This window comes from Callospermophilus lateralis, chromosome 6 (genome assembly GCF_048772815.1).
Source record: "Callospermophilus lateralis isolate mCalLat2 chromosome 6, mCalLat2.hap1, whole genome shotgun sequence".
Lineage (NCBI taxonomy): Eukaryota > Metazoa > Chordata > Mammalia > Rodentia > Sciuridae > Callospermophilus > Callospermophilus lateralis.
This window is the reverse complement of record NC_135310.1, coordinates 146981977-147005905: the sequence shown is the minus strand read 5'-3', so window position 1 is coordinate 147005905 and position 23929 is coordinate 146981977. Positions and strand designations below refer to the sequence as shown.

Sequence of the window (23929 nt, the reverse complement as noted above, 5' to 3'; positions counted from 1 at the left end):
ACTTATTTTTTCCCATATACTATGTTACCTGTTTAGACTTATGGACATTTAAAATTGAATTTTTTTCTTTTTCTTTTTCTTTCTTTTTTTTTTTAAAATCAGGGATTAAACCCTCAGTGCTTAAGCACTAAGCCACATCCCCAGTCCTTTTTATATTTTATTTTGAGACAGGGTTTCTTTAAGTTGCTTACAGCCTCACCAAGTTGCTGAGGCTGGCTTCTAACTTGTGATCTCCTGTCTCATCCTCCTGAGTCATTGGGTTTATAGGCGTGTACCACTGGGCCCAGCTAAACTTGAAATCTTTATATTAAGTATTCAAAGTGAGAAAAATATGATGCTTTCTCAAATTTATTGATAAAGTTCGTAAGAATCAAGTTTCATATTCATTTTCTAGTCTTGATTTCTTTAAAAGGGATAATGTTCAGGAGAATAGCTTATGTTGTAAAATATTGGTGCATGGCTTTCATCATAGAATATAAAATGGGTTTAGTTGGTTGTTTAGTTCACATGTAGGCTATGTATTTAATTTATAGTATAAAATAGGAAATATGGTGCTTGGGAATGAAACATACTGAGCTATAGCAGGTGGATCCACAGGAAAAGGACAAGGATTTGGCCAATAAAACCCTCCTGAGGAGCAAATAGATGCCTTCAGATTTTTCTTCCTCTCAATCTCATGCAGCTGATTTGAAAGGAAGTGATTGCCTCATTGAGTCAAGACACTTGGATGATTTGTACTAACCTTCCTCTGGGGGGCAATTTTCTTCTCACTCTTACGGCCCCCACAGACCTGCTTGGGTGCCCACCCGAGGGTTTCCTGACCAAAGTTCATGGACGATGTAATTTAAGTAAAAGGCTCGTTTATGCTCTGTGCTGTTCCGAGTTAAGTGATAGGAAAACCTGAGCTGTGTGGAAGGGCAGAAGGTAAGTGCATGTGCTTTCCACCCCTGGTTTGGAAGGAAATAGCACAAGAACTGTATTGACAGACACTGATTCTAAACACTGCACAGCTAACGTAGGAAGTCGGAAGCCAAAGGGAGAGAGTCAAGAGTCATGCTGGGAAGGATTCCCTGGCTTGCTGGTTTAGGTGTCACACCCAGTGGCTTCAGGGTAGAATCACACCTCCACCTGTGTATGTGTGTGTTTGCATAAACTTCGTATTGTCGTCTGAAGATCACAAGGAGTTAAATATCAGTCATGTTAAAACCTATTGCATTTGTACTACTCGGTGCCCTACTTTGTATTCCTCAGTGGGTCTGTTGATTTTCCTATGAGATGATTTTGGATATATCCAAAAGCACACTTGGAGTGATTAGGACACTTTTAGGATTTATCCTATTAGCATCAAGCTTCTGGTAATATATATGCACCCTTTCCTAAAACCGTCCTGCCTTATTAAATCCTGATACTACCCAATGAAATATGAGGACAGGGAGATGGTGTTCAGACAGAGACTCTGGGCTTCCAAATTTGTAACAGACTCTGTGGGGTTTGTATCCTCAAATTGCCTGCCGTGTAAAATTTTTGGCTTCTTAGGGCACCATATACTCATGGAAAGGGATAATCGTTCAAATTTTAAATTTAAAAAATTTAAATCATTCAATTTTTGTTCTTATCTGTTTCTCAGACTGATCTGTATCATTGCAAGCAATTGGCAAAATAGTAAGTTACAAATAACGAATAGTAAAAAAATACAGTATGCTTTATCAGCTCACATGTGGCTTGAGAGTGTGGTGATTTAATCCTAGGTGGCACCCTGTATTTGAAGGCGCATGTACCCCACACCTTCCTGGGGGCCTGATGGTTCATGTCTGACTCTATTTTTCTCCTCATCACAGCCATTGAAAAAAACTATAAAACATGTACTTATATTGTATTTACTCTCCTACTCATAAAACTCTGTAAAGGAAGGGGTTTTTGAGTATTTCATTTTACTGACTTAGTCACATAATAAGCACTCAATGAATAGAAGAATGAATTGAAAGAATGAATGGATGGAGACAATTCATCAGGTCTGCACAAGCTAACACTCAACTGGGATGTACTAATAACTTGCACAAAAGTTTTAGTGAAGCTTGATTCTGGGACTGGCAAAGAATTTGGATCCCTTTACTTTACTAAAATATAAATTTAGGAGGCTGAGAAATATTGAGGGATATCGCTAACAAAATGTGCTTCCCACCTCCATATGCCTCTGTGCCTTTCCCTGGCCAGTCCTCCTCTGGATGTTTGACTTGGCTAGTTCCTCATCACACATTCTGACTTCAGATAGAATCTAGGAAGTCTTCTTTGAAGCCCCGTATGTTATAGTTAAATGCTATAATTGTTGTAATGTATTATTTTAGGAATAATAATAAGGAAAAAAAAAGAAAGGTTGGTACATGTTCGGAAAAGATGCAAGTTTTTTTTTTTTTTTGTTCTGTATTTTTTTGGTTCATGGATAGATGCTCTCAAAGAACTCTGTCTTTACCACAGTATGAAGTCATACTGGAGTGTGTAGGTGTAGCTGTCTTGTTCTTTCAGCAGGCTGTGCTCTGCAGGTGGGGGTCAGGGTGTTTTTGTCTTTTTGTTTTTTAAATCAGGACAGAGTAAAGAGGAGTGGAGGAAGAAGGTCCTAAGAAGAGAAGGGAGGCAGAATAGAAAGAAGAGGAATCAAAGGTGATCAAAGGGTATATCTTGCTTCTCATTTTAATCAAGAAAGAGCATCTAGCCAGTGACAGAATTTGCCTATTACATAGGTTTCAGAGACAGGCCTATGAAATCAATGAATTCACGTCTGCACTCCAGGCTCTGTGAGAGACTGGGAGGGTGCCATGGTGAGCAGGAAATGATGTTGTTATCCTCACAGAGCTTATATTTTAACAGACAGTGAGCGAGTATGATACAACGTTCACACCAAAGAAATGCCTGTAAAATGTAAAAGAAAATATATGTACATTATAAAAATAGGAATTCTATATGTATATACTATAACAGAGAACTTGGAGATGTTTAAAGGGGAATCAATACAAGAAGTATCAAGAAGTGTTCAAAAAAGCTCTGAATTCTTTCATGCTTTCTTTAATGCTAGATGCATTATCCCAGAACGGGAAATACAAATTGGATCTCTCCATGAGGGACATTTATGACTTACACGTGTTCATCAACCCTCACAGAATGCAGAAGGTGCAATTTGTGTAGACCTTAAGGATTTTCCTCTCCCAGTTGTGTGTGCAAGCATAGAACCCCAAAGAGAGACTTAGCAGTTTGGACAGCTCCCAGTGCACAGATCTCCTTCAAGTACATCTGGGCAAGATCCCAGTGTCTCAGCTGAAAAGAAGGATGAAAAGGATTTGAGAGCCTAAAAACCAAGTACAGTCATCCCTCAGTATCCAAGGGGGATTGGTTCCAGAATCTTCTCCCACATACCAAGTTCCATGGATGCTCAGGTCCTTCAGGTAAAATGTGTAGTACTTCCATGGAACCTATACACAGCCTTCCGTATACTTTTAATCATCACTAGATTTTTTTTTTAAATACTGAATACAAATAAGTGCTATGTAAATTGATGTATTATTCAGGCAATAATGACAAGAAAAGGAACACTTATATATGTTCAGCCCAGATGCAAGATTTTGTTCTGAATATTTAAAAAAAAACAATTTGTTTTAAATTTTTAAATTTGTTCCAATTCGTTATACATGACAACAGAATGCATTTTGACACATTGTGCATGAATAGAACACAATGTCTTCCCCTGGCTGTACATGGTGCGGAGTCACACTGGTGGTGTAACCATACATGTATATAGAGTAATAATATCTGTCTCATTCCACTGCCCTTCCCCTCCCCTCCCCTTTGCACAATCCAAAGTTCCTTCATTCTTTCCTATCTACCCCCAGCACCCTAATTATGGATCAGCATCTGCTTATCAGAGAAAACATTAGACCTGTGGTTTTGGTTGGTAGTTGGTTGAATCCACAGGTATAGAATCTATAAATACAGAGAACTGACTATACAATTTTTGAAACTTTTAGTTAAGAATGACTTAACTGGGCTGGGTTGTGGCTCAGCGGTAGAGCGCTTGCCTAGCATGAGCGAGGCACTGGGTTCAATTCTCAGCACCACATCTAAATAAGTGAACAAAACAAAGGTCCATCAACATCTAAAAAAAAAATTAAAAAAGAGAATGACATAACTTTATCTCACTTTCCAGAGTCTTGGTTATCTTGGTATTATTTGCCTGTCAGTATTTTATTGGGCAAAGAATTTGAGCTTTGTTTTGAATTGGGGAAACTTCTAGCATACGGATACCAGCAGATGACTGAGACTGAGATGCCAATATAATAAAGACTGTGCCACCATCTCTGTTTTATTAGAGGTGAATTATTTTCCCAGAATATGGAAGAATAGACTTAGAGCAGTGCTCTGTGGCAGAAGAAAACACACACACACACACACACACACACACACACACACACATTTACAGCAAATGAGGTAGAATGGCTCAGATTACATACCACCAAGATTCACACCAGCCTAATAGTTGTTGACAGATAAAGGAACAAAAGTGAAACTCATTTTTTTTTTCTTTACTGAAAAGTCAAAGTAAAGCAGATTTTCAGTTCTCGTAATACTGTATCAATAGAACAGAGATTCACGGCAAAAATGTGCCAGTCCTGAAGCAGAAATTAAAGTTAGGCTCATGTCAAATTTTCCCTTGACCTTGGAAAAGGAACTGCTGTTCAGTTTAATTTGATCCTAAAATAAATATACTTGGTACACCACCCTGTACCTGGTACGTATTCACCTTTCACTGTGAACCACATTCTCAAAGTTTGCTGTTTTCTTTCTACGGGGCTTTATTTTGCGGTGTTGAAGGCCACTGGAATTATTGTCAGAGTGGATTACGTTTCGAGGAATGCAAATTAGTAGCAACAGACATATACATTTCAGTCTGCAGGAAGAATGAAAGTAGATTCAGAAAATTGATAGCAGACCTTTTTCTCTATGACAAAGTCAAACCTGATGCTACGGTTTGGCTATTGAGATCAGGACAGAGCGAATGGAAATGTGAAGTGAGAAATTTGGGGTGGTGGTGGTGTTGAGATTGCTGATGTGTGGTGAGTGTAACTCCTGACTAAATCACTTGTACCTCCCCTTCATGTCCCTGAAGTTGACATTAACGAGACCTGAAGCAGGCCTCTCTTTTTTCTTTTTCTTTGCCTCCCTCTCTCCTTTTCTCCCTCCTCTACCCACTCACCCTTCCACCCACCCTCCCTTCCTTCCTTCCTTCCCTCCATTTTATTTATTCTCTTTTTTTTTCTTTTCTCCCAACCATCAACATGGAAATTTTGTTACTGGTTCTAACAATGAACACACTAGTAAGATGGCTACAGAATTGTGGCCACACAGCATGTGAAATACCAGTCAGTAAACAGAATCATGGGTGGACTCTACACAACATTATAATTTTCCAAAAATCCATTTCTTGAGTATATCCTAAAAATAATTTAGCTGAAGTTTTTATTATTATTATCATTATTATTATTCTAAAGTCTGCATTTGGTCATTTTCTCATTAACTTTTTAGCAACAGAAAGATAGCGTGAACTTATTTCTTGAATTACCTTTTCTGACCTTTTGCAAGATGATAATTATAACAAAGAGAGAGGCCTGGAAAACTTGTAAAAAAAAAAAATTAAGCTTGTAAAGTTGCTAAAATGGTCCTTCTGTGCTGGTGTCGATTTCAAAATTAACATTTTGGTTCATGTGCTTCTAATAATCACTGACCCTTACCTCATGTACTTTCCACAGGAAATGAATACGGCAGAAATTACTTTGACCCACTGATGGATGAGGAAATAAACCCAAGGCAGTGTGGGATGGAGGTCAGCAGAGAGGGTGAGCTAGAATTAAGTATGTAATTTTTGTGTCAGAATATTCTTTTCCATTCATGAAAATGAGGTGACAGAGATCACACATGCAGTTCCATTTAGATTTTTTTGCAGCTTACAATTTAAATGGTAAGTTTTAACCACTGACGACATGATGGGCAGCGAAGGTAATTTTTGATCAAGGACAGAAAGCTGGTCAGATGAAAGAAGCAGACATCTGCTTTCATCTTAGGCTACTGTGAGCAGTCTGGTGCCGTTAGAAGGCCCCACATAATGCATCCAAGGGACAGCATCCCTGTGCCAACGCCTTTCTGCTCTCTGGATTTCAAATGAGCATTCTGCGGTAGGGCACACCTAGCACATGAGATTTCCATACCCTGCAACTATTCCCCTCACTGAATGCTTGAAATCACCACCTAACCTTTGAACCACAGAGCTGCAGAGGTGTGATGATTCCCTCTTCTACAATCTCAAATCTAGTTGTAGTTATACATTAACAATTCCAAATAGCTCTGCAGGTGCACACCACTCTACAGTTCTATAGTTTTTAAAGCACTCTAAGGTTTACAAAAATAATTGATGAAATGATGATAGTCACAAAGCTCACTAGAGTCATTCACAATCCAGAACATGATATATTTTTAACCAGGAACCAGTCATTAAATCTATACTTCTTTATGGAAAGATTGAGCTAAATTCTCACAAATGAAAGAATTGAAGTACAATGCGAAGATTATTTTATGAAATAGCCGTCAATAAATTTATTTTTAAATGATGCAGAGTCCACAGATTTTTTTCAAAAGATGCATATACAAGATGAGAGTCTTGGTTTCAGTTTTTGTCAATAGTTGAAAACTAAAGGTGTATTTGAAAATAGAGAATCTCAACCTCATATTTTTCCAAACACATTTGAGGAGTGAGAGACATCCCTGTGACTTTGGGGGTGGGGTGGGGTTTAAACTGAATTATCAGTTGAAGTCTGTTTTAAATCTCCTAGAGGTCACAATATATAGATATATTTGGTGGAATTTTTGTAATGCAAGAACTCCCTAATTTAGGAAAACAGTAAGATGTGTTGAATGGCAGTCAGGTAAGTCTCATAAGACAAAATACAAGTTGAGTATCCCTTATTCCAAAATGCTAGAGATCAAAAGTATTTTGGATTTCAGATTATTTTTTCCAGATTTTGGAATATTTACATATACCTCATGAGATAGATTGTGGAGAGGACCCAGTCTAAACATGGAATCCACTTATGCTTTATATATACTCAATACATGTAGCCTGAAAGTAATTTGTACAATTTGCACATGGAAGTCTCATGGTATGGAATTTTCCACTTGGACATCCAAACCTATGGAACATTTACAACTTGGGATTTTTGGATTAGGGATGCTCAGCCTGAATTGTTGGTCACCGTATCCCCTTCTTACACCAGATAGATGGCCAACTCTTGTTGTATGTGATCATCATCACCTAGAGTGTCATTATGCAGGTGTAGCTGTATTTTCCCACCTTCCATCTGGTGCCTTCCATTTGCTCACCATGTTCTAGCCACACTGTCTTCTCTTTGTTCTTCCTATGCTTGGAATTCCTTTTCCTTTTCCAGAAACCTAGGTGCTGGGACAGCCTCCTTTCTCCCTCCTCTGCTCAATATCCTGTCTTCTCAAAGGCTTATCTTCAGTGTCAGTTCTCAACTCCCTTGACCATCAAGGTGATTTCCACTCTACACCTCTTTTAGAGAGCTTATACAAGGGTCATAAAGCTTTGTATTGGCACAATTACCTGTAAAATATGTTTCTTCTCTACTAAACCATCTGCGGGATGCACACAGGGCACAGACAATGTCTACTTTGTTCATCAGCGAATTCTTAGAGCCTAACCCAGCGTGAAGCACGTGCTTGGTAAATATTTGTTGAACTAGTGAATAAGTCAATAAATTTGACTTGGCTTTACGTCTGATGTGTATCAGGTCTTCTGTAACCTTAGTTATTATTACTCACTGATTGCTCAGGCACTGTCTTGGGTTGGATATAGTAAGTGACGGTCCAACACAAACCTTCAAAGTGGACACCATTATTCTTATTTTTAAGATGGAGAGATAAATCCTGTGATATTTAGCATCTTTCCTAAAATCACAGAGACCTGGCAAGTGTGGTTTGGAATTCATTTCTTAACTATCTTGGACAGAGTTGTCTTTTCCCTAGGAGATGTGTTTAACCTTTGAAGGGAGAGGGAGAAGGTCAATCAGAACTGGTGAATTTGAATTTGAAGGTGTCATTGTCTTGCTTTTACTGTTAGGTAACCCCTCTGATGCTCTAGGAATGAGTGTCATTGGGGTACCATTCATAGGGGGCTGCTACCCAGCTGGGCTACTTGGAAAACTAGAAACTTGACAGCAATTGTGGGTTCTGTTCCACTTACTTGGGTCCCCCAAAAGTTGTTTATCACTGTCAGTTCATGAAGAACAAAATATTGGTTCAGGACGACAGAAGCCGAACTATTGAAAAATTCTGCACTTGTACGATTACTAAGTAGTTAACAACAAACAAGCAAATAAATGAGCAAATCAATGGAGGTGCTGCCCCTTGTGGAATGTCTATCATTTGTCAGGCCTGGGTGTCATGCATGTTATCTTGGTAACCTTCACAACCATCCCATTGCATGGGGCAAGATTAAAGCTGAGAGACTCTAACAAACTCTCCTAGGTTTATAGAGCTACATGGTGGTGCAGAGATCTGGATGCAGGTTTGACCTTTACCAAACGATGCTTTTGAAGATGGAGTCTCTCGGTTAATCCCACTGGGATTTTTATCATTTCTGCAGAGAGTTCCTCCTCTTTGCTTCCGAGGTCACCCCTTGTTAACTTCAGAATGAGAACCTTTTTATGAGCAATGCATAAACTTTGTAAGTTTTGTATCCCACTAAGAGTTACAAAGGCTCCGATGATGCTGGAATAGAAGCAGCTTTCCTACTGTACAGTGTAATCCAGGATGGCCCCTCTCCCTTTCCCCCAGTGCTGGAGGTGGTAGGAGGTCTCTAACGGCTCTTGGCAAGAGAGGACGATGTATAGATCAATGGGCACTTGAAAAGACCATCTAGAGCGGACAGTGAGCCGAAGCTGCTGACTTCAGAGGTGTTCGAATGTCACACTTTCACACAGTGTCACACTGCTGTCCCAGTAGCAGCCTCAGCCTTTCTGTCTTGTGTCCCAGTCTCTGAGCATAGACTAGAGTGGATCCCAGAGGGCGCTTCTAGAATACTTGACCAAGTTTTAGATGTGAGTTGCAGAATTAACTACCATCTTCAGTATTGGCCTACACATGGGTAGCAAAGTGTCATATAAGAGAAATTCACAAGCCATATTTAAAGCAGCATAATGAAAGTGTAAGCAAAGTTCAGTTGCTTACCTGGGAAGGGAAACATGTTTGGTGATTGATGTACGTATTGGTGTTCTGATTCTGAGACTGGGATGGTTATGCAACTCACATTCTTTGTTTGGTTGTACCTAGAGGTCTAAAATAATATCTATATGACTTTTTTTTTCCTGTGCTAGAGATTGAACTCAAGACCTCAAGCATGCAAGGCAAGTTCTCTATTGAGCTATACCTCTAGCTTTCAACGAACTTTAAAATCTTCTTCTGGATCTATGATTTTATAATTAGGTTTTTGTTTTATTATTGTTTGCAGGGGGTAGGTACTATCATGGCTTGTTGCTTCAAATTCACAAAAGAACTAAGTATCCTGGATTCTTTTTATATATGCTATTGCAAGACAATTACATATATGAAAGAATACAAGACCACCAAAGTTTGTTGTTTCTTACATATACATAGTAAAATGTATACTGTATAGAGAATGGCTAATGAAAAACATACATTTACTTTGATCAAACATTTAAAGATTCTATTGTATGATTTGACAAACCATAATGACTTGTTCAGAAATGATTCTTGAGTAATAGATGTCATAATCCATTGAATATGAGGTTCATTTTATTGGAGAAGTATTCTATTATACACGCTTGGCAATATACATTTAAAAATCATTGTTCCAATTACCATCAATTTACAAAAGATTCTTTTTCAGAACAAGGGAGCATATTGAGTAAAATTTGAGTCTATGACCCATGGAATAACTAAATAGCCATGATGATTAATAATTTATTTTTGTAATTACATCTGCATATCTATAAATTAGCTGATGAGAAAGTTATCACATCTATGTTCTTTAACACCCCTCCAAGGTGATGAGAGCACTCTCTATAATCGATTAATGGAACTGTTTGATGACAGTGGACAAAGAGAATTCCAAGGTAAGAGACCAATTATTTTTAATCTTTTATGTTAATATTAGTTATAAATTGATTGACATGGTTCCTTAAAAATGCTAACCTGTCTTTTCTATATTTAACAGTTCAGTGATGATCTGTCTGGGCTTTTGATGGTTACAAATATTCAAATATAGTTAAAATTTTGGGGAAAATTAATTATGATGCAATTTCCTACAATCGCATGCAATTTGTAAGCCCAAAAGGCAAAAATGATTTAAGGCTTACTATTGCAGGATCCTATAAGGGAATGTGCATATTTGGAGTCACTAATTTATGAAGCTATATGATGTTCTTTGGAAAGACATATGATGTTCTTTGCTTTTAAACAGATGCTATGGAGTGATGGGAGGTAAATAGTGTATTGTTCCCAACCTTAGAGGGGGATTCATACTTCTAAATGTTAGGTTCTTCATGATTATTATATGTATTCAACTAGAAATATAAAGGTCACTCTTTAAAACTAAGTTTTAAATCCTTATTTTAACACATATAAATTTGTGTCAGATCCCATAGTGTAAGTTTTTAAACAAAGCATTAAATGAAAGTTGCTCTCTATGCATGGGGTTGAATTCATTTAAGTTTCTATTAAGTTTTTTTCACAGTATGTGCTTAGTTCTCAGGAATCACTTGTTCTTCCTCATTATAAAACTTCTTAAAGCCCATAAGAGAAGGGACTGGTCGTGATTAATGCTATAATAGTTATAGGTGCTTAACTCTGTTGAGTTTATGCTTGGGATTCACCATTTACTAGCTGTGTGACCTTGAATCAATTTATTAAGCTTTCTTTTCCTTTTCTGCCAAATGGACATATAATTCCTGCCACATGGAGTAGCTGTGAATATTAAAATATTAATTAATACCTGAGCAGATTTGAAAACCACATACCTAGAATAATAAAGTTGCTGTTAATGATAATGATGAAAATGTCAATATTAGTTAAATATCTGAGTGCTTTCTAAGTGCCTGGCACTATCTTAAACACTGTTGGAAATACAGTAAATAGTAACTTATTTAAACCTCATAACAACTCTATAGATTAATCCCTATTTATAGAATAATAACCTCTCTGAATTTGATTCCTGCCTGGGTATACCTTCCCTTTTCTGGTACAAATTTGTATAGCTTGTCTTTTATTTTTTTCCACATGAATAAATGAAGCAAACTCAATTTTTAAGCCAGCTTTGTATATATTTTGAGGGATTCCAAATTCAAATGGTATACTAAGATCTTCTAGAGAAGCAGCTATAGTAGAATTCAGGGTCGGGGGTGGGGGTGGGGTTGTTTTTAAAAATCGATTCACACACGGTGGGGGCTGGCAAGTCTCTAAGTCTTAGGGAAGACTAGCAACCTGGAGCATCAGGAAGTATTGATACTGCAGTCTTGAGACCAAAATCTGTAAGGCAGCCCAGCAGAGTGGAAACTCAGGCAGGATTTCCACACTGGTCTGGAGACCAAATTCCTGCTTCTTTAGGAAGCCCCAGTCTTTAATTTTAGACCTTCAACGGACTTACTGAGGCTCACACATATTATGAAAAGCAATCTGCTTTATTCAGAGTCTCCTGGTTTAAATATTGATCACATCTAAAATCTATCTTCATGCTCGCATGTGATCTGGTGTCTACCAAACAACCGGACACGGTAGCCTGGTCAAGCTGGATCTTAAATAAAGCATCACAAATAGTTCTGCAGAAGCCAGCGCTCTTATGGTTAGTGTCCTTTCTGAGTCAGCAAATGTATGTGGATTGCCTCATTGTGCTGGGCATTCAGTTGGGAACTTTTATGCCTAGTTTTTCCTTTCCATACTGACAGCTCTTTCTGCTTGGATCCTTTGAAACCGCCCAAGTCGTGTATTTATAAAATGTAATGATAAGTCTTCTCAAAACCCATTTAGGGATATACAGAAGTCTTATAGAATTGGCAGGATAGTCAGGCATTTGATCAACTGTACGAGAATTTACCTGATCTTAGAAAGCTTAAAGACATAAACAAGGTAATACAGTGTCTCAGTGGGCACTGAAGGCCACCAGCCATCCTCTGAAACTACAGCCCAGGGTCTGGCCTGTACCCAGCCTATCTCCCTCCTATTAGAGAAGCTCCCTTCCACTGCTTCTTATTCAATTCTAGCCTCAGAGACATGGAAACTTTCATAATACACCTTTAAGCATTTTTTAGAGACTGAAAGATATTTTATATTTTCAGGAGGTATGTAGCTAAGTGAATAATACCTTCGTAGGTGATATTGTTCTCAGGTGATAGGTAAAGCACACATACCATTTTATAACTGCTGGCATTTCCATGCACATAAACAAGGTGGACCAAATGAAGTTGCTCTATGTGTGCAGAGCACAGGAGCCATTTGGAGGGCAGATCTTAACGTGAGGAAATGATTCAAAGAGCTTTGGCTTCTCCTAAACCTATTCATCTCCCCAAACTGGTTTCAGCATCCCAGCAAATAAGTGATAAGATGTTGAAGTAAACAACATGTAATATTAATGCACAGTAAAGCACAGTATGCACCCTGCAGGATTTATCTTGTAAGTAGGAAAAAGGCTTTAATGCACAGATATACTTTATAAACATCATGAGATGAATGAAGTTTGTTGTTTTTTTTTAATCTTAAAAATATCTCTTGTTTAATGTTTCTTCTTAGTACATTAAATAGAAAATAATTTGCCAAGTTATAGCTTCTTAAAAAAAAAAAGTCAAAGTTTCTCCAGTTGGGCATGGTGGCGCAGGCCTGTAATCCCAGCGGCTTGGGAAGCTGAGGCAGGAGGATCGCAAGTACAAAGCCAGCCTTAGCAACTTAGCGAGGCCTTCAGCAACTCAGAGAGACCCTGTTTCTAAATAAAATATTAAAAAGGGCTGGGGATGTGGCTCAGTGGTTAAGCACTCCTGGGTTCCATCCCTGGTATCAAAAGAAAAAAAAAATTTACTCCAGACAAGAAGTAAAGCAGGTGGCAGACTGTGTGCTTGGTCAACATTCAAGTGATACAGGCAGGTGACATTCCACATCATCTTCTTGGGTGAACAGATGAGAGCAACCATGAGGACACATGGGATTCTGAGGCACCCACGGGTTCCAGTAAGAGTCATGGACTCCACAAAGAGGCCGATGAAACCACCCCTGCTTACGTCGAAGAGTTTGAAAGACGTGCTCGGGAAGACATTGTTCTGCTTGGAAGTTCTTCTCCAGAGCAGGTCAGCAGTAAACACACAAAAAATGTCAGATGATATCTTTATTAAAACAACGTATTGAAATGTCGAGGCTTCAGGTCTTGTCTCACTCCCATTCTGCCTCTCGCACATCCATTCTGGAACACATGTTCTGCGACTTCTGCAAGATTTTTTCTTTCATTCTTATACATCCTTTCCCTGGCGGAAGTTATACTCCTTATCAATACCTGCCCTGGCCCTTGCAGAATTTAGCTCTACTTCATCTGGTTTTATTTTGTGTAACAGCGCTCATTTCCAGCAGGCTACAAAATATCTATAATAAAATCTGAAACCAGCATAAATTTATTTGGATAAAATCAGGAGACTGCTTGGACAAGCAATACAGTACCATGTGAATATTCTAGTATTTATAAAGCCACCCGGAAGGGACTTAGCTTGGATATTCTTGTAGTCCTGACTTCACAGAGAGGCACCTGTTTTGATTTCTGTTTATGTGTAACATTGCATCCTGATAGGCTTTAGCCCAACAAGGACACGTGTCTCTTCTATGGAGTTACCTTATCTATCTCAAATAAACACACGAGAATCCCACAGCTGTATCTCCAGGGGCATGCACATGTAAGTTGTTTCTTATGAATGTTTGCTGACTCAGGCCAAACGAGAAAAATTCACTAGGTGAAAAAAACTGTTCTCAGTGATATTTTATATTATAACAGGTCACATGTAGAGATATTTCTGACTCCAAAAGTGAGAGGAGTAGCTCAGTGGGAGTGGGCAGGGGGTGTTCTCTTAGCTTGGAGTGTGGAAATTCCATAACTGTGTTTAATTCCTACCCTTGTGCCACTTAGGTCTGAATATCGTGGAAACATTAAGGTTATGTCTATTTTGAGCTTCCTCACGTAAGTGACCCGAATTAGCAAGTACAGCCTTTTCTAACATTCCAGGAGTGGGTTGAAGTGTGTCCTCCAAAAATACATCCAAATCCTAGCCCCTAGTACCTGTGAACGTGGCCTGGTTCGGAAATAGGGTCTTTGCAGATGCAATGAAGTTAGGATCTTCAGCTGAGATCACCCCGGATGTGGGGCAGGCCCTTGAAAGGAACTAGAGTCCTTTCAAGAGAAGACACAGACACACACAAAGGGAAAGATCATGCAAAGGTAGAGGCTGAGATTGACGTGCTGCCTCCTTAAGCAAAGAATGCCTAGCATTTCAGGAAGCCAGGAGAGAGGCATGGAGTGGATTCTCTCCTAGATTCTCAGGAAGGACCCCTCACCCTGCCAACATCTTGGTTTCAGATCTCAGGTCACCAGAACTGTGAGAATTTCTGTCGTTTCAAGCTACCAAGTTTGTGATCATTTTTTAAAGCAGCCAGGCAGCTGCAATCACTTGTAAGGCAGTGGATACCCATGAACTAGGTTTCCCCCTCTTCTCAGATGCATCAACAATGCCTCAGACCTTTGTGAAGACAGAACTCTTAAAGGACACTGAACTGAGAAAAGGTGCCAGTCTCTGCCTTTGCATCTAACCCTCTCCTCCTTCATATCCTAGAGTGACATTTTGTGTGCGTTTCGATTTACCCTGTGCTTTCAGGAATGGGTATGTGGATTTCTTTAGGGTACGTGGCTGTTACGTTTTCTTTCCCCATTCTGTAAAAGACAAGCTGAGGAGCAGAACACCTACTAGCTCTGCTGCTGTGAGGCTGTTCCTGCAAAGACTCGGCACCGTTCCTAGAGTCTGATAAGAAGAGAACTCAAGTCTGCAGTTCCTCCATATGTCAGTCCCAGGAAAGAGTCAATGCGTTCACAGAATTCAAGCATTTCACAAGTGTGATCCTTCTTCCCTTCTACCTGCGTCTCGCTGTGTCTTCCCCTAATGTATATGTCTTCAGTTATGTGAAAATCAATCTCATCTGACTGCCTAAATAATTGGGAGAGAAAGTATGTGCTGCTGTATATGATGACCACATGGACAGGTTCCCGTGAGGGAAGGAGGCTGAGCTTTGGAGTCAGACTTCCTGTTGGGACACGGCCTTGCCATTCACAGCATGTTTGATTGGAGGTGAGCCACTTAACGTCACTTAACGACCTCGGTTTCCTCATTTTTAATTTAGGGGGCATTCGATCTACTTCAGTGCTTGGCTGGGAGTCGGAGGTGAGTCATCCAAAACAAGCAAACCAATCAATAATGGGGTGCACATACGAATATGACATAATGAATCCCACTGTCGTGTAATGTATACTCATAAGGCACCAATAGAATAGCATAAAAAAGAATCTAGCACAAAGTAGAAGTTAATTAAATGCCAGGAACCATTATAGAGAGAAGATTCTAGGCCCATCCTCAGGCCAATGCTCTCCTGTTCCATGTATGGAAAAGTTCCTTAAACGTACAAGGTGGCATTGCATGAAGGATGCACATCAGATCGATATGTTTTAGCATGTTGATTCTATCTTTAGTTCTGATATTAATGTGATCTTGGATCATTTTGTAAAACAGGGCTAAATAATTTGACCCTCTTATGGTTATGGGGGAGATTAATGAAGTCCAAGTTCCTGGATGTCAATGATTTCCTTTTCTTGTGATTTATTTTCTGTATTTCTTGGGCCCATTGCCTATTCTTACCTTTTATTGTTGGGGTGATCTATTAATAATAAAATATAAGGTGGAGGAGTCCTGGTGGGAATGAGTGTGGTGGGGCAGGTTTCTTCTCTTATCTGCAACCACTGATTTATGTGATGACCAGGGTGGCTGCTTCTCTTCTTAACATTTCAGGGCCTTATCTTGGTGATGCATGTGGGGTGACCAAAGAATAGAGATTGCAAAGAGAGATGGGACACTTTACCATTAAATTGTTGGGGGAATGGTTTGGGAATTGTTGGCTACAGAGAATATTACTTAAAAACTCATCAGACTTAGAAATCCTGAAACTGAATGTGCATCTTGCAGGAAAAGGAAAAAAGAAACAAGAAAAAAATCTTCTGTGTGCATAGGGAAAGAACATTCTTAGCTAAGCCTACCTATCATAGGACCCTTTATTTATTTCCAGAGTAGAACAGGCAGGAATGAAGGGTTTGCCTTCTTATTTTGAGAAAGCATTGTGTGTGTGTTGATGTGTGTGTGGGGGTGTGTGGGAATGCCTATGTGTACATGGCTGTGTGTGTGAGTGTGTCTCTGTGTGTGGGTGTGGGTGTGTGTAGGGTTGCCTTTGTATGTGTTGGAGCAGGTAGTATTATAGAACTCAGTGGGACAGGAATCATTTCCTTCCCAAGGACCTGATGTGAAACTGATGAGAAAATTGCTTTTGGAGTCAATTTTTAGTTAGCAGGGGTGTCAGAGACATCATCAGTAATATAATTGGATGAAGTCTCATGATGAAGGTAGGGTCTGAAAGCCCATAAAATCTGTTCCTTTTTTTTTTTTTTTTTTGACCATTTTTAGTTCACAAGGGACAGACTGGCTCTGTAATCATCTTGGGAAGGTATTATCGTTGATGTTTCACGTCTAAGGCATTTAAGGTATCAGGGTATCTCAGTGCATGATCAAATTAGTAGAGACAAAACCGAGGCCAAGGATGGATTTTGGGAGAAATAGAGAGCAGAGACTCTTGGGGCCAGGTGGGAGGGTCACATTTCAAGGTTCATGCAAATGATGAAACATTATTTTTATCGTTACCACAGGACTATTTAGTTAATCTAAGTATACAAAGCCACTTTAAAATGTATGTTCTGAGTTTTTACTTCCTCTGAGAATGAGAAGTTCCTAGAAAAGACATTATGAAAAAACTTAGGTCTAAGAATCATCCAGTGTAGAATAAAACTAATCAATTAAGAGCATAGTTTTTACAAGTTTAGTCACAGAGGAAATCTGGAGGAAAATAATATACATGGCTTTTCAAATAAATATTGAATTAGAAATAAAATAATTTCATTTTACATTTTAGCTACCAGGAGGAAATGTTTTCCTGGGCATTTCCTCATATATGTTGTGTGCTGTGTACCTGTTCCTAATCAGTTGCAGATAACTAAGTTTTCCTCTGAATTTTAATTGTAAACAATCCATACATTTAGCTTATTCAATTAGGAAATCATGCTTCAAGGGTTTTTTTGTGTGTGTATGTGTGTGTGTGTGTGTGTGTGTGTGTGTGTATCAGTGTGTGTGATTCATGTGTAGTACTTTTTAAGATTTTTATTTTGATATTAAGAGTAAAATACAGAATTGGTGGGGGGGGGGTGTAGTGATGGAATTAATGCTTTACCCAGGACTAAGCATTTGCCTAGGAAACATTTTGAAAAGCAAATCAGTGTGAACCAGCAACTAGCCCAACTTTCCTAACTTCTGTACAGCTGCCTGGCATTTGGCAATGGATGTGAATCAAATCTAACATTGTAAAGTGAGTAAAAGTCAAGTCTGAAATCTGATTCTTCACTATGAGAGAAAAAAATGTAAAAATGCACAACCCACAATAAAATCGAGTGAATTAAAGATGGATTTCATAAGATACTTATCAGATGGACCATTGTATTTTCCCTAAGCCAGATACTTGTATTCTACCCTGCTATTAGGAGTGGCAATGTTTTCGAGGGAAAATTGATTTTTTAAAAAATTACTTGGAATATTTACACAGTCTAAATTTCTATTCTTTTTCTTACCTAATATAATGTTGCATGTATTATTTTCTTAAATATTACATTTAATATAAATACAAATATAAATTAAAGTACAATGAACAAGAGTATAAAAACAACAAGAGCATAGACATAATTTCATGGTTAAAAAAAGGAAAAGAGATCAGAATTTTCTACATCTTAATCCAAGGGAAATGGTGATGACAACATTGTGCTGCAGTTTGCAGTGTTTCATGTCCTATGTGTCTTCAGAGGTAGGCAAGAAAAGGGCCATATTATTATAAATATGAGAGATGTCTCTGCAGAGTAGAAATATCATTGTACCAATCAAGGCTCCCAGATTCCCATAAGTTTTAACTGAAAAATTTAAACCTAAGTATATAAAAGACAATTTCACAGTGTAAGATATGGAAAACACATTTTTCTATTATTAGCCTTCTTATTTATTTACAAATTTCTCATTAACTGCTTGGCATGATTTTTGAACTTTCCAGAATGTTCAAGAGACATTCAGATAAAGGCATTCTTCCTAGGTGTAATGATAATTCCCAGAGAAGAAGAATGCTATCAAGAATGAATAAACACATTTTAGTGACATTGTCTTTGCTTTGGAAATCTTTACCTACTAGTCATCATGAATTGTTTACTTAATATCAGGTCACATTTTATAAGCACTTTTAAGTAATAAGTCTTCATTTAAATTGAAAGACAGAAATGGTACTATTAATGATTACTTTTCAGTGAATTTTATTTTTCATACCATTTTTTGTGTACAATTGAAAATATTTTTAGTTAATATTAGAAGATAACACTCTATCTGCCTTCCCTCCTTTCCAAAATCAGCTATTGAAGCTGATAATTAGGTAATAGAGATCACTGAAAAAAATATGCATCATTAGAAAAAATGTGTGGGCTATAGCACAATGGCATCCTGTGAATGAACAACACAATTAAATCTATAATCAGGCAAAATGGGATGGTGCAAGCACATATTCTTGGTGATCAGGTATGGTCCAAAAATACTACATATTTTTTTATGTCCAGAGGTTAGATGGGTTAATTATTCTTCAAAAAACACAATTTCTTAGAATTGAAAATTTGGGAAAAATAGATTACCAGAGAGTTCTAGGTTATATTATTGCATAGGAATCAGGAATGTAGAATTTTATAAAATTTCTGATTAGGGGCAGTTGCATTTCCTGTAATTCTCAAATAACGTAGAGGAGACAGTTCACGTCCTATAATAGAAATCAGTGAGCTAACTGGACATATGCCAGAATAGAAAATCCTCTTCTTGTGAAATTAGGCAAAAAGAGAATGGGCATTGACATTATTTGAAATGTAGGTTTCTGTGTGTTTACAGAATTGTACATGGGAAAAGATAAAAGAGAACTTTATAATCTTCAGTAGATTTGAACATCTATTAAGCTTTAAGATCATGTTCTGAAACGCCTATATTCAAAATTTTAGCAAAGTGGTGTCTGTCTTACCTGAGCTGTTCTGTACCTTTTATTTACATATAGTTCATCACCAAAAATACTCAAGATGTTATAGGCGCCCACCTGTAATCAATCCCAGCTGCTCAGAGACAGAAGCAAGAGGATCGAAAGTTCAGGAATAACATGGGCAACTTAATGAAACTCTGTCACTCTGTCGCAAAATAAAAAGTACTAGAAATGTAGATCAGTGGTAAAGCATCTCTAGGTTAATCCCCTTACTAAAAAAAAAAAAAAATCCTTGAAGTTCAATGCACACAAAACTGGTTTATCAGTATTTTGGTTAGAGGTCTTACTTTTGATCAAAATCTACATTCTGAAACAAAGATATTAATGAAAAGTTTTTCTGCTTGCTTGTTTTAGAACAACCCGTGCTATGTTTTACAGAACCCCATTGCAATTCGACATGTTGAGCACGCCACACTCCACATGGTTTTTAAATATGCAGTTATAAAACAAAACCTATTTGTTTGATGGATGATTTAATAATTCCACCCTCTTCTTTCCCCACCTATTTCCATTCTCTTATACAGTCGCTGGTGTATCTAACTTCCTGTGAATCTCAGCTCTCAATTATAGATCTGCAATGGATTTATGAGTCTCAAACTGAAAACACATGCTTTGTAAGACAGAAATGAGAATACTATACTGCTTTGAGAGAAAGGAACCCCCACATTTGACATTGGACAAATGTATTAATATTTCAATAATAAAAAAACCCAAGATACTTATGCTGTATTCTATGAGTTCCTTTAGAGAAAGGAGCATATCTTTTTATCTTCAGCATTAAGCACAAGCCACAGAATTTCCATGAGCATCCTTGGTGTGTAGATTTTTTTAATAGTAATTTCTCTAACACAGTTTTCATGTTATGTGGAATGTGAGGATTTGGTATTTTCATGTGTATGAGTTAGATTACTTTTAAAAATATTTAAGTGTCAGACTGAAGGAAAGTGCCTTTTAATAATATAATAATAAACGTTCACGGCACACCTACTGACAATATTCAATGCGATTTACATAATTAAACCTCACCAATCCCTTGAGAGGACAATATTATTATCCCCATTTTATAGAATAGCAACCCAAGGCACAGAAAGGCTAAGTAACAAGGTGAAGGTTTTATAGCTAATAAGTTGCTGAGCCAGGATTCAAACTTAGACAAATTCAATCATCACAGTTTATTATTAATGAGAATGCACAACATTCAAAGCATGTGGCTTTCTAATATAAAATTTTCTATCATTCATGTGGCATTCTAAAGGAAGTAATACTCCAGGCCAATTAAGCACTTCCTATAGCCTTTAAATTATTCTGAATGTGGATAGAGATATTTTATGAGGAGAATGATAACTTTATTTCATCTTATATGTAGTAAACCATGTATTCTTCAGGGTTCTCCAGAGAAACACAACCAACAGTACGCACACCCCCCCACACACATACACACACACACAAAAAAAAACCATAAACACACATGAGAAGAATTATTATGAAATTGGTTCACACACCGTCATGAAGGCAGAGAAATCCCACCATTGGCCGTTGGCAAAGCTGGAATCAGTGGAACTGATGGTAGAACTCCCAAATTCAAGCCCACAAGCCTGAGGACCGGGGATAGTAGGGAGGGTGCTGGTTTAAGTAAAGGCCCAAGAGCCAGGAGCTCTTATATCTGAGACCTGAGAAAGGTGGATGTCTTAGCTCGGATACAGTGAATTTGTCCTTCTTCCTTTTTTGTTCTGTACAAACCCTCAACAGGTTAGATGATGCCTATCAACAATAGCAAGAGAGCAGATCTTTCCTACTCTTTCCATTGAGTCAAATGTTCGTCGCTTCTGGAAGGACCCTCACAGACACACGCAGAAATAATGTTTTACCAGCTACCTGGGCAACCCATAGCCCAGTCAACTTGACATGTTATATTAACAGGCCAAGAAAAGCAAAGTTAAGACATGCTTACACTACCTCAAAGACTCAAAGGCATTTCTAGAGGTTAAACTGGGGGAAAATGCTGCACCAAAAATGTGTAAAACAATAATTTCTTTATTTAAAAAAATTTTTAATAATGTTATTTTGGTTGAAAAAGCATAAGTATGTATTTATAAGTATATATTTAATTATTCTGTATATATTTAATTATTTAATAATAATTAAATTAATTTAATTATTATATATATATATATATATATAAATATATAATAATTATATACATATAAAAATATGTAAGTACTGTGTTGAAAAGAAGTGGTGAGAATCAGCATCCTGGTCTGATCTATAATCCTAAAAGGAAAACGTCCAGGTTTTTACTACTCAGAATAACATTAGCCATGAATTTGTCATCTCTGACTTTTATGGTGTTGACATTTCTTTTATACCTCATGAGAGCTTTTATTATGAAAAGAGTATTGATAAGTTAGTGTCATTTGTCAGATGATTCTTTGTGCATCCATTGAGATATTTATCCTTTCTCCTTTATTTTGTAATGAGCAACACATTCATTAATTTGCCTCTGTTGAATGTCCTTGCATCCCAGGGATAAATCCCACTTTCTCATGGTGGGAGATTCTTTTAGTCTGTTCTTGAATTGTGTTTGCTAATATTTAATCAAGGATATTTACAATATCAGGGATATTGTCCTATAACTTTCTTTTCTCATAATGTCTTTGGCTTTGGTATTAGGGTAATGTTAATGTCATAAAATGAGTTTGAAAATATTATCTCCACTTCTATTTTTTGGAAGGGTTTGGGTTCTGGGCAGAATTAAGTACTAGCCTTACCAGTTCTCCCAACATCTTCCATGAGACAAGACAGCAATGAGCCAGGCTTAGTGAAACATGCCTATCATCCCAGCAGTTGGGAGGCTGAGGCAGGAGGATTGCAAACTGAAAGCCAGCCTCAGCAATTTAGTGAGGCCCTAAACAACTTGGCAAGGCCCAGTCTCCAAATAATAAAAGTGAAAAGGGCTGGGGATGTGGTTCAGGGGTAAGCACCCTTTCTACCACGGAGTTCATATCTTACATACATTCTCTCACTAAAAAATAACTGCCATTCTCAACATGATTCACAATAGCTGAGCTATGAAACCAACCTATGGCTCTTCAATAGAAGTGCATTCACATGTACATCTGCACATAGAGGTGGTCCTTGACTTACAGGGGGTTACAACAGGCTCATCATCGGTTGAAAACATCACAAGTCAACAAGGAACTTAAGACCTGATCTTCCACACATGACAGCTTAGTCTAGTGTACCATAAACATGTTCAGGACACTTAGATTGGTCTACAGTCAGGCATCTCAAGACAGCATATCACTAGTCCAGGAAAGACCAAAATTCAAAGCAGCTTCTACTAAATGCATATCACTTTTGAATCATCATAAAGTTGAAAAATTGTCACATGGAACCATCATAAGTCAGGGGACCATGGCCCTGGGTGTATATGTGTGTGTGTGTGTTTCTGTGTGTGTGTGTGTGTGTGTGTGTAAAAAGAAAATGTGGTGTATTGACACAATGGAGTATTACTTAGCCATAAATAAGAATGACTTAATGACATTTGCTGGTAAATGGATGGATCTGGAGACTCCCACGCTAAGTGGAATAAGCCATTCTCAAAAAATCAAAGGTCAAATGCTTTCTCTGACATATGAAAACTAATAAGGAGGGGGAGATTAAAAAAAGAATAGAAGAAAGATCAGTGGAGTAGATAAAGGGGAATTAAGGAAGGGAGGGATGGGATACATAATGATAGTGGAATGAATCTGACCTACATTCCCTACATACTCATAGGAATATACCACAGTGAATTTCACCATCATGTACATACATCTACAACACACTAATTAAAAAAAAAAAAGAACTATCTGTAGCAGAAAGTTCAGTAGAGAGAAGGAAATAGGAGGTGGAAGGAAGGGAAGGCAGAGGAAAAACTTATATTCCATGCTTATATAATTATGTCAAAATGAACTCTTCTTGTCATGTATAACTAAAAAGAACCAATACGCCAGACCCATTATGCCTGTAATCCCAGCAACTTGGGAGGCTGAGGCAGGAGGATCGTGAGTTCAAAGCCAGCCTCAGCAACTTAGTGAGGCCCTGAGCAAATTAGCAAGGCACTGTCTCAAAATACAAAACTTAAAAAGTGCCGGGGATGTGGCTCAGTAGTAAAGCACTCCTGTGTTCGATCCCTGGTACCAAAAAATAAAAGTCAGTTCTTCTCTACGGTGCCTGACTGGTCATGACCTTCTGACACGTCCTTCCTGAGAATAACTTGCTATTTTCTTCTGCATATTACCTTGGTTGCTCTGAGAGTGTCATCTTTATGTAATGCTTTTTTTTTTCTCCCTAAGGTTAGCAACTTTGTCCTGTTCATTTGTTTTATCTTTCCCCAACAACCGACCTGGAATTCAATAGTGATTACTTAGACAGT

General features: G+C 37.9%; 1 protein-coding gene across 1 annotated transcript in view; it reads left to right on the top strand.

Annotated features, from left to right (window-relative positions):
* LOC143402207 (uncharacterized) overlaps positions 1-23929 on the top strand; it is a 290523-nt gene that overhangs the window by 16668 nt on the left and 249926 nt on the right. The window contains exons 4-6 of the mRNA XM_076859608.1: positions 5796-5882; positions 10122-10190; positions 13240-13406. Of these exons, the coding sequence (XP_076715723.1) occupies positions 5796-5882; positions 10122-10190; positions 13240-13406 (323 nt within the window). The remainder of the gene's footprint in view (positions 1-5795; positions 5883-10121; positions 10191-13239; positions 13407-23929) is intronic.